Source organism: Solanum verrucosum, unplaced genomic scaffold (genome assembly GCF_900185275.1).
Source record: "Solanum verrucosum unplaced genomic scaffold, falcon-dt-bn FXZP01000157.1, whole genome shotgun sequence".
NCBI lineage: Eukaryota > Viridiplantae > Streptophyta > Magnoliopsida > Solanales > Solanaceae > Solanum > Solanum verrucosum.
In genome coordinates, this window is record NW_026020185.1 from 385,699 (window position 1) to 400,162 (window position 14,464).

Sequence of the window (14,464 nt, forward strand, 5' to 3'; positions counted from 1 at the left end):
GTCCTCAGGGTCCTGTAACTTTAGGCGAGCTGGATTGAAGTCGTTGATCTAGTCGGTGCTTCCATTTCCATCGCCAAATAGATTCTTCCCCAGGGTTGGCATGCTGGAACTTTTGGCGAGCTAAAGAGGCACTCGGCGGCTCGTCGAGTGGTCTTAGCGATCACCAGGAATGCCTTTTTTCAACTTCTTCAGTTTTTTCGCTTCTTTTTTCCTAGGAATGTCCTTGCTTTGATCCTTAGCCTTCATTGCTGCAAAAAAACATTGTAACATCAGTTTAGAGCATAAATTATGCATTTAGGACAATAAAACTTATGAAAATAAAGCCCTAAACGAGTTGAAATCTCAGACTCATCAGAATCCCATAGGGCACAGTATATTGTGGAGAATTCTTTATTGAGAAATTTGGATTTTAAATCAACTCATTTGGAGTAGTTAAAACAATTGGGTGGATGATACCACCGACTTAATGTAAAGCTTTGTATTCAATTATCAAAATTAAACTAAAATTTGAATGAAATCAAGAGTTATCAAGAAATCTAGGGGTGTGGGGATTGGATATCAATGTTATATAGGAGTAAATATGTTTCTCTATAGTGATGTGCATATATGAATAGGCTAAGCCATCATCAATGACGCTAATCATCTTTCAATCTCAAAGCATCTATGCCTTGATTCTCTTTTCGGTCTCATCTAATTGCAATTGTTAACAACTCAATACCTTACTCTGTTCCCTCTTTCAAGAATAGGGTAAATACATCCAAACCATAACCTCTCTTTCAAGCAAGTAAAGGACATCAAACTTGAATTGCTAGTATTGAACTAATTACCCACTCCAATTAATCTCTTTCGAGCAACAACTAGAGATTGGAAGTAGGAATTAATTTTGCAACTGTAACCCTTAAGTTAACCCCATGGTAATTAGACCAAATTCATGCATGAACAACAACAAAACAGAGCATAGCACAATACCCACTATATTAAATTAACGTCCAACCCCATTAGAGCACCCCTAGATCTTGGGTTTTAGCCACCCATCACAAAAAGTAAAAAAAGTATACCTTCCATGAAAGCATCCACAAGTAACTTGAAATCAATCAATTAAGAGTAAACCCACTTTGGATTGAACTTCAAATTATCGAATTCAAGATTCAAATTGTAAAACTCTAAGAAGGCTAGAAAAAGTGTTCTAAAAATTGAAGTATTTTCTCTCCAATATTTTTCCTCAAAGTTCTTTTACTATCTTATCGAACTCCCTTAAAACTCTATCATTTGGGCTATTTAATTTTCAAAAATTTGGCTAAAAAATCCACTTCGCAACCAAATCAACCACATTAGTTAGGCACGCCTAACTCACTCGATGAATCGCCCTCCATTCCCTAGTGTTTGAACCTCAGCTGGCGAACTCTATTGAGTTAGCCTTGCATGTTTGGGCATCACCGAATAACACCTTAGTTCAATGTTCGAGCATTAAATTTTTGCCTTGCACACTGTTACTTTGGGCGATGTGCTTCGATCCACCTTTCTCATTCGGTGTATCACCTTTTATAATGGAGTTTGTCTACCTTCTTTGTTAAATTAATGTGCTATGTATTGTCATATTGGGCGAAGTCTAGTCAGTCGGCTATGTGCCCTTCATGCTAGGTAATCAAATATGTTAATTTTGCACTTCTTTTTTGCATTTTTGGCCATTCTTTCAAGCTTTAGTTAATGCCTTGTCCAATTGCCTTCATAACTGCAAATCATCAATATTTGATTAGAAAAAGACAAAGTTAGGCATTGAGGACCCAATTATTGAGCTAAATGGACCTTAAATGAGTGCAAATATGCCACTCATCAACACCCCAACTTAAACTTTTACTTGTCCTCAAGTAAATCAAGAACACAATACGCTCAATAAGGGTGTCTACAACAGTACTCGAAAAGAGTTAACATTCCAGTGCCATGCTACTCTCAATAGTATGTTACCCTAAATCATGACAAAAAAGTTTCAATTGATGACTAACTATTCTTAACGCAAGCTCAAGCTCACTCTAGCTCCTTGTATAATGAAAGAACATGTTTCAACAAATGCATTTAAGTGCCCTCACATCAAGAATGATTCCATGCTCTCACAAAGCAAATCAACAAAAGTAATATGAATCATTGCAAATCTCACTCTCTCAAAAGAGAAATACATGCGAGCTTTGTCCCATAGGTTTTCCCATATTTTCCAATCATTACACAACCTAGTTCATACAAGATCTCAAGGGTCGTTTAGGCTTGTAATGGGACTGCGAGTTAAGGCATGGTCAATTTGGATAGGTGAGTTTACCTTTTCAAATCATTGTTGCTTTCATCATCACCTCTTCTCAAGTTATTTTTCTTCTTTTCATTTGAGAACTCATATTAGACTTTCCACTCAAATTATTCGGAACTCTCCTTTATTTCATTCACTTCTATTTTTCATTTTTATTTTCCATCAAATTGATGACAACTACACACACATTTTTTTTATAAGGAGGGGTTCCTTCTTTTTATGAAACTTTCTGATTTTGGTTCTCATTTTTTTTCTTTGCCCTTCACTTGGCTATAATTCATCCTTCCTATACACACCCCAATTTAGGCTTTTGATCTAAGCTGTCTATTCAAATATCACAACGCTTCAAAAAGGATTTTAGGTGAGAAGGTAGAGACAACTTGGTTCAAGAGGCTTCTTTTGGGTTGTCAACAAATAGGTTAGGCCCAATTGGTGCCAACATGGATTAACACCCTCATAAGGTAGTCACAATAGGATTTATAGAAACGTTGGCTCCTTCATGGAACTTTTCCCAAGATCATGTCCTATATTCACCAAGACTCACACAATTGAAATAACAAGGAAAATTCTAGGACTACACATGCATGTTTTCAAGTATACCTCACCACACATGGAACTTTGAAATATGCTCATCTTGCACATCCCGAAAAGATCAAAAGCGTACATGTGATGTTCATTGCAAGGCTTGTATCCAAATGCAGCTAGTCAATAAAAGATTCAAAGGGATCATTCAAAAGCGAACCACATCAATTTCATTCTCCCAAAACTAACACTATGCATCACGAGTACTATTTAATACATCGATATTAAACAAAATAGATTCTCAAATTATATGAATGAAAACCTTAAGCATGTCACAATTTTTTGAAAACTCATGGGGGGTTGCATTTATCAAGAGAGAACAAACACTGAAGTAAATAGACACACTTTCCCAAAAGAGAAGCACTCTAATATGAAGAAAATATTAATTACAAAAGTTCAAAATATGAAATAAACAAAATGCAAGAAAAAGGGGAATATTGGCATGAAGGCCTTCACCTCACCAAAAATAAAAAATAGTGTTCTCAATGCTAAATAAATGAAAATGCTAGGAGGCTGATATATAGGATCCCCCTGAAAGGCTATGACTTTGGAGAACTCTCATTTAGAGTCTCCGGTGGAGACACCTCAAATGGGGCATCTATGCCCGATAATAGGATCATGGAAGGTGGCAAGGAAGGATCGTCAGGGGCATCAGTGCCCGACACAGCAATGTGATGTGTGGGGGAGTCTTGAGTGACTTCACTGGACCTAACAACTGAAGTCTCTCGGAGAGACCTCTCTAGGGTGGCCAAAATAATGACCTCCTCTGTCTCGCGCAGCTCTGCCAGGGTCTCAACAATCCCATCGTCATCCTATTTCAACCCCTTCTCACCGGTCTTCTCAGCTAATTCCTCATCCTCAACATCTACATCTACAACAATCTCATGAGCAGAAGAGGAAGGTGCACCACTAGGTATCTCTGGTGTAGGGGAAACAACATTTGAAATGGGAACATCACCCCAAAGCGTCTAGATATCCATGGACTAAATCTGGACCACCTCAGCCCTTAATGTGGCAACCTCAAACCTAAGGGTGTCTTACACACTGGAACTACCCTCAGTTATCCAAAATTTCTATCCTCACAGTCAAATCATCTAACCTCAGAGTGTGGCTCTCAATCGTCTTCTCACATTTGACCACCTACTCAGTCAGAGGACCCATGACATTCTAGATATCGTGTGAGCCAATGCAAGTCTTTCTCAACTCGGGCAACTCTAACATCCGCTGATCGAGAAAGACTACCCAACTAGTATATAAGGGCCTGGGTCAAGGAAGGATGGGCAATTGAAGAAGGGGGAAGCCTCACACTAGCATCAACCACAAAAGTAAAGGGTGCAGAAGCAATAGAGGAATCAAAAGGTCCAGCAATAGATGATGGAGTAATAATACCTGCTTTCTCCAAAGAAAGATTAATTGTGCTAGTCTCAGGAATTAAGGTCACAGGGTCGACCAATGAAGTGAAGTCTGATGGTAGTGGCTTCCTACGAGCTGCATCATCTCTAAAAAACTTAGCCTCGATCCTCTGAATATCACTTTAGGAGACTGGTGTGATCTTGACATCAATTTTTACTCTAAATGGCACTCCAGCTTTCTCTCAAAGCTGGGTAATGAGCACCAACAAAGGAATAGAGGCCTTCTCATGTATGGGTCACATTAATATCTCTTCTATAATTATTTCTCCCACATTAATTTTCTCTCTCTCAATGATGGAACCCACTAATGTTGCCTTCGAATGCTTGAGTAATAGACTCATTTTAGGATGGCATTACATTGCTACTGATAAATCCAAACCGGTACCTCACCACTATGCTCAGGTTCTTCTTAATTTTGGAACCTTTCAGCCATCCAAGATGGTGTAGACTCACCAGATATTAGAGGGCCAACCACTCTTTCAATTGATCCAAAAGTGTGGCTATTTGGTTCTTATATTTGTCAGTCAGATTATCTAGGTGCCCAATACTTCATTAATCGCACTGCTATGATACTGCACCATCTTTCCTCGAACTTCAATTTCATCCACTTTCTTCTAGACAGTACCTTTCCTCTTCTTCAATAATTCCCTTGCATTGGCATCATAGTGCTCTCGAACCCTTTAGGTATGTTAGCGGACCCGATGGAGTCCTCTTTATGCACTATGGTGATCACCCTTTGGAGTTCTACTCGGCGATCCTGATAGTGCAATTTTCCACAGTTTTATACTCAAAGGACGGATAAGAATCTGTCCACCTAGTGTTTTCGGCGCATCACCCTTTCGATTATGGCCTCGCCCAATTTACACTTATCTATCTTTCAACCTCTTTTCAACCTACACTCACAACGCACGTTATTCAAAAGCAAATAAAAACAAAAGTAAAGACTTAGTTTTCCTCCCAAGAAGTTCCTTATTTAATGTCTTGGAACTACGTAGCCCTCAAACTTCAACAATCATTCTTGGGATTTGGGATGGTATCACTAGGCAAAGTTTCATTTTCCCTTGGATTAAGATGAGTGGTAATTTGACCTAGTTGGGTCTCTAGCTACTTGATCAAAACTGAATGTGAAGTCACCGTTTAGGTTAAAGTGGAGAAGTAATTTTTCAAATCCTTCAACACCTTATCAGATCCTTCAACCTTATTATAGATATTCATAAGCATGTCTTACGTCCTGCTTCCTTCTAGACTAGCTGGATCTTTTAGGCATGGAAGATCATAGGGAGACATGTATCTATCTTTTTCGACCTTCGTGTCTCTCCACTTTCCACTCCTCCAATATTTCCAACCACTATCTCAATCCTTATTCCAACCTTGCCTCCCATCTTAACATTGATAATTGTTGTGAGAACCCCCCACTTGATTTGCCTATTGAACCTCTTCATTGTATAATGCCTCAAATTTGGCATCATCCAGACACTTCCAACTGTTTGTTCCAATCGCATCTACTAACTTAGTTCCACCTCCCATGAGATGTTTGGACAACAAATCGATTTGGGTCATCATTGTGGAAAATTTTTCATCCTTTTAGTGGTCCCTTTTGATTTGTTCTTTACTCATTCCCACTTGTGGAAGGGGTGTTTGGTCTTCTCTTGTGTGCCATGCTCGGTCAACCTTAGTCATTTTATCTAGAATTGATGCATCTACCTCATACAGTTGTAGCATCAATCCACCATGGACCAATTGATCAGCCATACTTTTATGGACTGAATCAAGGCTCCAATAAAAGTATTGCAACAACAAATTGTCTGGAACACCATGTGTTGGACATGGTAAGAGTAATGATGAGTCAGAGGTTTGTACTCATTTAGGGCTTTGTTTATATAGATTTAGTGTCCTTAAATGCTTGATTTATGCAATAAACTGATGAAAAATCCTTGATTTCCAAGTACATGGATTGAGGAACAAAACAAACTGAAAGAATGAAGAAAGGCAAGCCTGGTGATCGCCAAGGTCACTTGGCGAATTGCTGAATGACTATTTGACCACCTAAAGTTCCAGTGTGCCAAGTCCTGAGGAATGAAACTGAGTCGGCGATATAAAGGAGTCGACGGATCTCCGAGTAGTTTTGACAGATCACATAAAGTTACAAAACCCAAGGATGCTGAATGATAAGGTTAAAAGGCGATGGAGGAGAGAGCAAAGGGCAGCTCGTCGAGTGGTTCGGTGAGCCCTGACTTACTTCACCGATTGACTCTTCGCAACACATTTTTGGCGACTATAAATACATTTCTGAACATTTAATTTGTGAGCTTTTGAGACATATAAGACTTTATTATTAAGTTTTGATCATCTTGAGACATATTCTCTCTAGATTTTTTCCTTTTTCTTTGAGGGATTGAAGAAATTCACTTTTGAGAAATTGGAAGTGGTTCTTTAAGATTCATCAAATTGGAGCATTGTAAGGAAGAAATCACTTTTACCTAGTTGATGTATAATCAATTCGGTAGCTGTTTTTACCCTTTTATAATGTCTAGCTAAAACCCCAATTTCTTGGGGTGTGATTAAGGGCTGATTTAGCTTATGGGTATTGCTAATTGTTAGTTTAAATGCTATTTAAATGTGAGTTCAATCATTAATTGTGGTTTAACTTAGGAATTGTAGTTGCAAATGCAGTTTTATGTTTGGGTTGATCTGGGTTTAGCTCTAGAGAGTAAATCCTAAACCCAATCCCACACATTTAGCTCGAGAGAGTGAATAGATTAAGGTGTGGGATGCTCTTAATTTGCGTGTTTGTTGATGTTCGAGAGAAATCACTTGATTTAGGGTAATTGTTCGATAGAAAATTACCTCCCTTATAGCCTAGCCTACTCACTAATATCTAGATATTTACTAATAGTTGAAATTACCCATATGTCTATATTTGCCTATAATTGATCACATTCCAAGAACCCATCTCATTATTGTTAACTCCTAGTGTTTGCAATTGCTTTTAGCTGATAATCAAAACCAAAACCCCCCATTTGACATTCGTGTCAGCCCTTGATTTGAATGATGTCTTTATTCGATAATTTTTATTCCTATGGCTGATTTGACCACATTTGTACTTCCCAATTGAATCTGAAACACGAACCGCTCCCTGTGGGATTCGTCCCCAACTCATTTAGTTGGGTTTTATACTTATTTACGATTGTTGACACTAAGAATTGGAAGTAGTGTCTTTGCAGCGTAATTAATCAAAATGGCGCCGCTCTCGGGGATAGGTGTTGTTTGAAATTCTTTTGGTGAAGTTGAAATGTGTTTTTTTTAGGTATAGTTGAATCTACTTACTTTTAGTTTTGGTTTTTGGTCTTGCTTGTTAAAATAGAGGAAATGAGTGCATATGGTAGCATTGGTAACCAAGTGGACCACCATCCTTCGAAGATGATGATTCTTAGGGATAATATCCTAGATTTCAAACACTTGGAGGGTGAGACAATCCATGATTTGTGGCTGAGATTTAAGACACTATTGCTGCAGTGCCCAACTCATGGAATCCCAGATAAGATGATGCGGGACTGTTTCAATAGAGGTCTTGGTCGTGTGAAGAGAGGAGTGGTTGACCAACTTTCTCCGGGAGGTATAATGCGACAATGCTATGCAATAGTATCCCAACTCCTCGATCGCATGACCAAGATCAACAAGGAGCAAGAGAGGGACCAAAATTTAGCCAAAATGTTAACCCAGCTGGATCTCTTGGCCAAAAATATCATGGAATTTGAAGTGCTGTACAAAAATAAAGATAGGTGCATTCCTCCTCATGAGTGTAAAAAGCTTTTGGATTATGAGGTCGGACATATAAAAGAGATATTGTCACACATTCTCCACAAAGTCGAAGAACACGAAAAAGTGTTGAAAGAGATAATAGAGAATGTCTCAATGCTAAATTAGATGATTGCTTCTCATTCCATATCTATTAAGCTACTAGTGACCCAAATGGACCATATTTCTTCTCATCTCAACTCGAGACAACAAGGAGGGTTGCCTAGTGACATAATGGCAAACCCCAAGAACAAAGCTTGAGTGGGTATTTGCATTGTGCTACTACGTTAACTAAGGCGCTTCTTGGGAGGCAACCCAAGTTTTTAATGCTTTGTGTTATTTTTTCAATAATGGGTGTTGGTTGAAAAGTGGGATGTGTTGAAAATGTGTAGATTGGTGAGCCAAGAGTCCAGTCGGCGACTTGCCGAAGAGGACAGCGAGTTTGACTTGGACCACCATTGGACTTAGTTAAATATCAGGTTGGAGTCTATAAAACTCGGTGGGTCTTTGGACAAATTGGCTACTCACCTAACAGGTCGGCGAGCTCGACTTTGTCCGCCGTTTGTACCACCAAGTTGATTGGAGGTCCTGTAAAACTTGGCAAGGTAAGTCACCACTTGGCGCATCGCTGAGTGGTTCGGCGAGGACGACTAATACCACAGAAAGGGCCGCAAACTAAGAGGTTCTATAATGCCAAATAGTTTAAACTTTCAAATCTTTCATATTCCCTCATTTTAGCCTTGTACACTTGCACCCACACTCTAGATTATTCAATCTTTTTCTATTTTTATCATTTTTTTCTCATTGATCTGGTGCTCGGAGTTGGATTACATTGCCGCCTAGTATTTCAAATTCCTATTTCGGCTTAAATATTGGTTTTTTGAACCTCGAACTCTTGATTTGTAGTTGAACTTGAATGCAATTGTTTAAATCTTATTTTTGTGTGCTGGGCCTATTCTGAAATCATAGTTATTGTGCAAGTTTGCCTATTTTAGTTTCGTAAATGTGCTTAAATTGCTTAAAATGATGATTCCTCAAATTTTGTGCCTTAAAACTGATTGTAATTTTTTGGGTTGCGGTAAATGTTTGTTAGGTATAGTTGGGTGAAGTCTAAGTAACCCCAATTGTTCTAAATGATGTACTTTACCCAATTATGGAGTGTTTGATGTCATTCTTAAGGACAAAAGTCATCAAATGGCCAATGTTGGCCAAATTGAGGGAAGTCTGAGTACCCCGGTGGCATGGGTCTAGTGGGTCAAAGCTTAATTGCATAAGTGTGTTGTTTGATTTTGATTTTGGGGTCTGCGGGCTTGATTTTGGGAAACAGGGTTGAAAATTGGCACGTTGGGCAGTTTGGCAAGCTGGGTCGAGCTCGCCGAACCGTTCGGCGGTTTGCCAACGTCCCCCTAGATCACCCTTAATTTAACGTTTTGGCTAGATTAGAGTCTGTAACTTTCAGCGGGAAGCCTGAGCTTGCCGAGTTCACTTGGTGACTCACTGAAGGTCTTTCTTGATCGCCCTTTCGGCGCCCTTAACCCCTAAAACATGCTGTAAAATTTGGTGGGTTAGTCTGAGCTCGCCAAGTGGTGTCAGTGATTATCGAAGGGTCCCGAACATCCGACTCACCGAGCGGTTCTGCGAGTTTTTCTACAACCTGTTGTGTGCATTTTTCTTGGATTATTCAAACTCTTTTTGATGTGACTTTCAGATATGGCTAGACCAAAAGTAGCAGGACTAGACATGCCGCCCCGTAAGATGGCAAAGGGAATTACTATCAATGAGAATGCAACTGCATCCAAAGCAAAAGAGAAAAAACTTCCTACCACAAGTGGGAAGGGTAAATGAATGGGAAAGGCACATGTTTCTGAGTCACAGGAGGTCAACTCCGATAGTGAGGGAGTTTATGCTACTCACCTCACCACTTCTGAGAATAAGGGAGAGCATTAGGACCATCAGGCTGACATTTCTGATCCCGAGGATGATCAGTTGCTACTAGCCCGGAAAGCTGAAATGCGCTCCAAGAGGTTGAGTGATCCATTTAGGATCCGGGTATCCCAGGCCACCACTCCACTCCTGTTCCAGACCAAGCTGTGGTACCAGCACCTCCTGCACATGGTCCTCTTTCCCGATCTCTCAATAGGCTAAAGACCGAGGGATTGAGGACTATTATTAAGGAGAAGAGATTGTCCACAGAAGGTGTGGTGGACAAATACCCAGAGATCTGGAGCACCCTCTAAGCCCACAAGTTCCAGATTTTTACTAAACTCCGTTCCCTTTACATTCCCACTTGGGTCCGAGAGTTTTACATGACCTATGGTGCTTTGGTGCCACATGGAAAGAGGAAAGCCGCTACCTTCAAGCCAGTGGAGTATGTGGTTGTCCGGGCAAAGAAAGTGAAGTGTGGCAGTGATAATATTAATGCAGTTCTGGAGTGTACAAAGAATATTGCTGATGACTACCAGAGTATGATCAAGCCAACTTCACTGGAGGACATGAAAAGTTGGCTGACACCTCTACTTTGAGATGACACTCCTAGGTGGATTGATGCTGGATTACCCGTAGAGAAGAAGGAGTTAAATATGGCGGCGAGGTAATGGTTTGAATTTATCAGCAGCACAATCATGCCATTCCAAAATGAGTCCATCCTCTACCACACTAAAGCGGCCTGTCTTATCTCTATCATTGCTGGGAAGGGCCTCAATTTAGGCATGATCATTAGACATGTTATGGCCATGAGGGCTAGGCAGCGTTAGACATCGTTTCCATTCCCGATGTTTATCACCGAGTTGTGAAGACGAGCCCGAGGGCTTCGAGATAAGAAGAAGGACATGGAAGTGATTCCTACCTCTTCTACCGACATCCGGTGTATTAAGGCCGAGTACTTAAAGGATGAGGCTATGAAGATGAAGGCAGCCCCAGTGGATTCATCCCCGGCTGTGGACATTGAGACTTTACATATAGAGGCAGTATTTCCTACTTCGGCCCTTAGGCCTTCAGGTGTATCTAGTGCTGTCCCTTCCATGACTTCAAGTTCTTCTACCGCTCCCCTACCTCCTAGGTTTGTTTCTAGTACTACCACTTCCCGACCTCCCGTCACCGAGGCTGCGATATGACGGATGGGGAATCTAGCTCATTCTGCTGATATGCGTACCTCCGGGATAGAGACTACAGTCCCTGGAATGATTGAGAGAGCCCTCACTGCTACTCTGACACCTCTTAGTGTGTCTATTAATGACCTCGCGATAAGGATATATGTGTGTATGAGAGGCCATGTGGCCACTCATGAGGTGACAGCCTTAAAGACCGTTATTGCTGAGTTGAGAAAGGATGTGGACCAGCTGAAGTTCACGGATATGTCAATGATTTTTGGGACCATGGAGATCCCTGATATGCCATGTGATTCTAATGTTCCTCCGGCTACCGCCAGAGATGAGGTTCAAGTTCATGAGTTGGCTGCTGCCGAGTCTGAGGCAGAGACTGATGAGAAGTAGCTAGGTCCCCAAGAGGAGACCACATATGAGGGCCTGACAGAGGTTGAGGAGGCCATGGTGCATTCAGCCGTACAAATTTCATTGGCAGATAAGTCCATGGCAGGATCTAGTGGAGTCAATGTTGATGTTACCCCGGACACTGATACCCAAGATCAGAGTGTCACTTCAGGCATTGATGCCCCGACAGATGGAGCGACTGAGTAGACAAAATCATTTTTTACCTCCTTCTATGTTTCTTTTATGATTTTTATGTTGTTAGTTGCATATGAGGACAACTGCTTTTCGTTTGTGGGTGGGGTGAGGTATTTCCATACCTACCTCTTTTGATTACATTTTATGTATATGTATTGGGTTTTTGTGTTTTAAATTGTGTGTTGATTCTATCTTGTGGATATTTGAGCCTGTGGCTCCTTTTTATGAATGAAAATGGTTTTTGACACATTTGAAATTTTTTGCCACCTCTTGTTGTGTGTAAATGTGGTTGTTCTTGTGCAAATTTGAGTATCAGTTATGATCAATACCGATGACTTTAATAGTGCTCTTAATCGAACAAAATGAATGCCGGCTACAATGAGGCCAAATGAAGTTGTATAGACAATATGTGGACTTTTTGCATTTTATTGTGACTAGCTGATTATCGAATGGAGTCTCTTGTGATGAACATTGCACACTACATCGAATGAGTCTCATTTGATATTGGTGCCAATGCCTTGTGTGATGAGCTTACCTTGAATATTGTGTGTGGTGACACCTAAATTTGCCCTGTTTGTCCGGTTCACTAAGTGATGCAAGCTCTTGATATGATCTTATGCAACAATTTTGAGGATTGAAACCATTTGATAATATACCTCTTTTTGTGGCCAACCTTAGTAGATGTGTGAACCTTGCTTGAACCTCTTTTGAACTTTATCCTTTTCTTGGAAGATACTTGAACAATTGTGACCCCTCTTAATCCCTTCACCCATAACTCTCATGAAGTGTGGTTTGTTTAAATAGCCAACTTAGGCCAAAAGCCTAAGTTGGGGGTGTGGTGAAAGATGAGGCATATCAATAAGTATCAAAAATTCCTTGTGAGCCATGAGTTTGAAAAAGATGGAACCCCTCCATGTAAAAAAAAAAGAGAAAGAAAAGAAGAAAGCAAAAGAAAAAGAATGAAAAAGTTGTGAAACAAAGTTGTGAAAGTTACAAAGGATATGGGGTGTTCGGTAGTCCATTGGAAGCATGAGTAAAATGTTGAAGAAAAATAAGGAATTGATGTTCAGACCACATTTCATGTGAGTAGCTGCCATTAAGCCTAAATGACCATACCTTTACACTTAGCCTCGTTACAAGCCTTGAAAAGACCTTCTTGATCTTGAGTGAGCTGAAACAAATGTTGATTGGAAAATAAGGGCAAACCTATAGGTGAAGTCATGCATGTGGTCATCTTTGTGAGTGTGAGAGTCGTATGTGATTTCGAAACTATAAATTGTTGAGACATTGTGTGTGAGAATGGAATCATCTTTGTTGTGAGGGCATTTGAGTACTTTTTTGAGCTTGAACTTACATTTGAAGCAAGTATTGTGATCTTGAGCATCTTTGATAATGGTGGTGTCACATCTTGAATCTTTGAGTGCACAATTGATCATTGCATGAGTAATTGCGTCTTGTTGTGTGCATTCATGTTGAGTCTTTTGTAGCACTGTCTGAGACATCCTTTTTGAACTACTGAACTTGAGATTTACTTGAGGACAAGCAAAAGTTTTAGTTGGGGGTGTTGATGAGTCTGAAGTTTGAACTCATTTAGGGCTTTGTTTATATAGATTTAGTGTCCTCAAATGCTTGATTTGTGTGATGAAATATCCTTGATTTCCAGGTACATGGATTGAGGAACAAAGCAAGGACACTAACATGCAGAAAGGAACAAAACAAACTGAAAAAATGGAGAAAGGCAAGCCTGGTGATCGCCAAGGTCACTTGGCGAATCGCCGAATGGCTATGTGACCACCTAAAGTTCCAGTGTGCCAAGTAATGAGGAAAGAAACTGAGTCGGTGATAGAAAGGAGGAGTCGGCGGATTGTCGAGTAGTTCCACTATGCAGTGATAGAATGCCTAAAGTTACAGAACCCAAGGATACTGAATGATAAGGCGAAAAGGCAATGGAGGAGAGCAAAGGGCGGCTCATCTAGTGGTTCGGTGAGCCCGACTTACTTCGCCTATCGACTCTTCACAACACATTTTTGGCCACTATAAATACGTTTTTGAACATTTAGTTTGCGATTTTTTGAGACATCTAAGACTTTATTATTAAGTTTTGATCATCTTGAGACATATTCTCTCTAGAGTTTTTCCTTTAGCTTTGAAGGATTGAAGAAATTCACTTTTAAGAAATTGGAAGTGGGTGTTTAAGATTCATCAAATTGGAGCATTGTAAGGACGAAATCACTCTTACCTAGTTGATGGATAATTAGTTCGGTAACTGTTTTACCCTTTTATAATGTCTAGCTAAGACCCCTTATTCTTGGGGTGTGATTATGGGCTGATTTAGCTTATGGGTATTGCTAATTGTTAATTTAAATGCTATTTAAATGTGAGTTCAATCATTAATTGTGGTTTAACTTAAGAATTGTAGTTTGCAAATACAGTTCTATGTTTGTGTTCTTGGCTTGCTCGAGAGAGAGGTTTTAGAACAAAGGTTTTTGATTGGTGGTTTGTGGGTATTGGGTTGATCTGGGTTTAGCTCGAGAGAGAAAATCCTAAACCCAATCCGACACATTTAGCTCAAGAGAGTGAATGGATTAAGGTGTGGCCTGCTCTTAATTTGCATGCTTGTTGATGTTCGAGAGAAATCACTTGATTCAGGGTAATTGTTTGAGAGAAAATTACCTCCCTTATAGCCTAGCCTA

General features: G+C 40.0%; 1 protein-coding gene across 1 annotated transcript; it reads left to right on the top strand.

Moving 5' to 3' along the window:
* Positions 1 to 11,204: 11,204 nt before the first annotated feature.
* Positions 11,205 to 11,579, top strand: LOC125829340 (uncharacterized). Its single transcript, XM_049508577.1, has one exon. The coding sequence runs from the start codon at positions 11,205 to 11,207 to the stop codon at positions 11,577 to 11,579; it is 375 nt and encodes a 124-aa protein (XP_049364534.1).
* Positions 11,580 to 14,464: the final 2,885 nt, after the last annotated feature.

Coding starts and splice junctions, on each gene's coding strand:
- LOC125829340 (XM_049508577.1), top strand. CDS start 11,205: ATGGGGAATCTAGCTCATTCTGCTGATATGCGTACCTCCGGGATAGAG.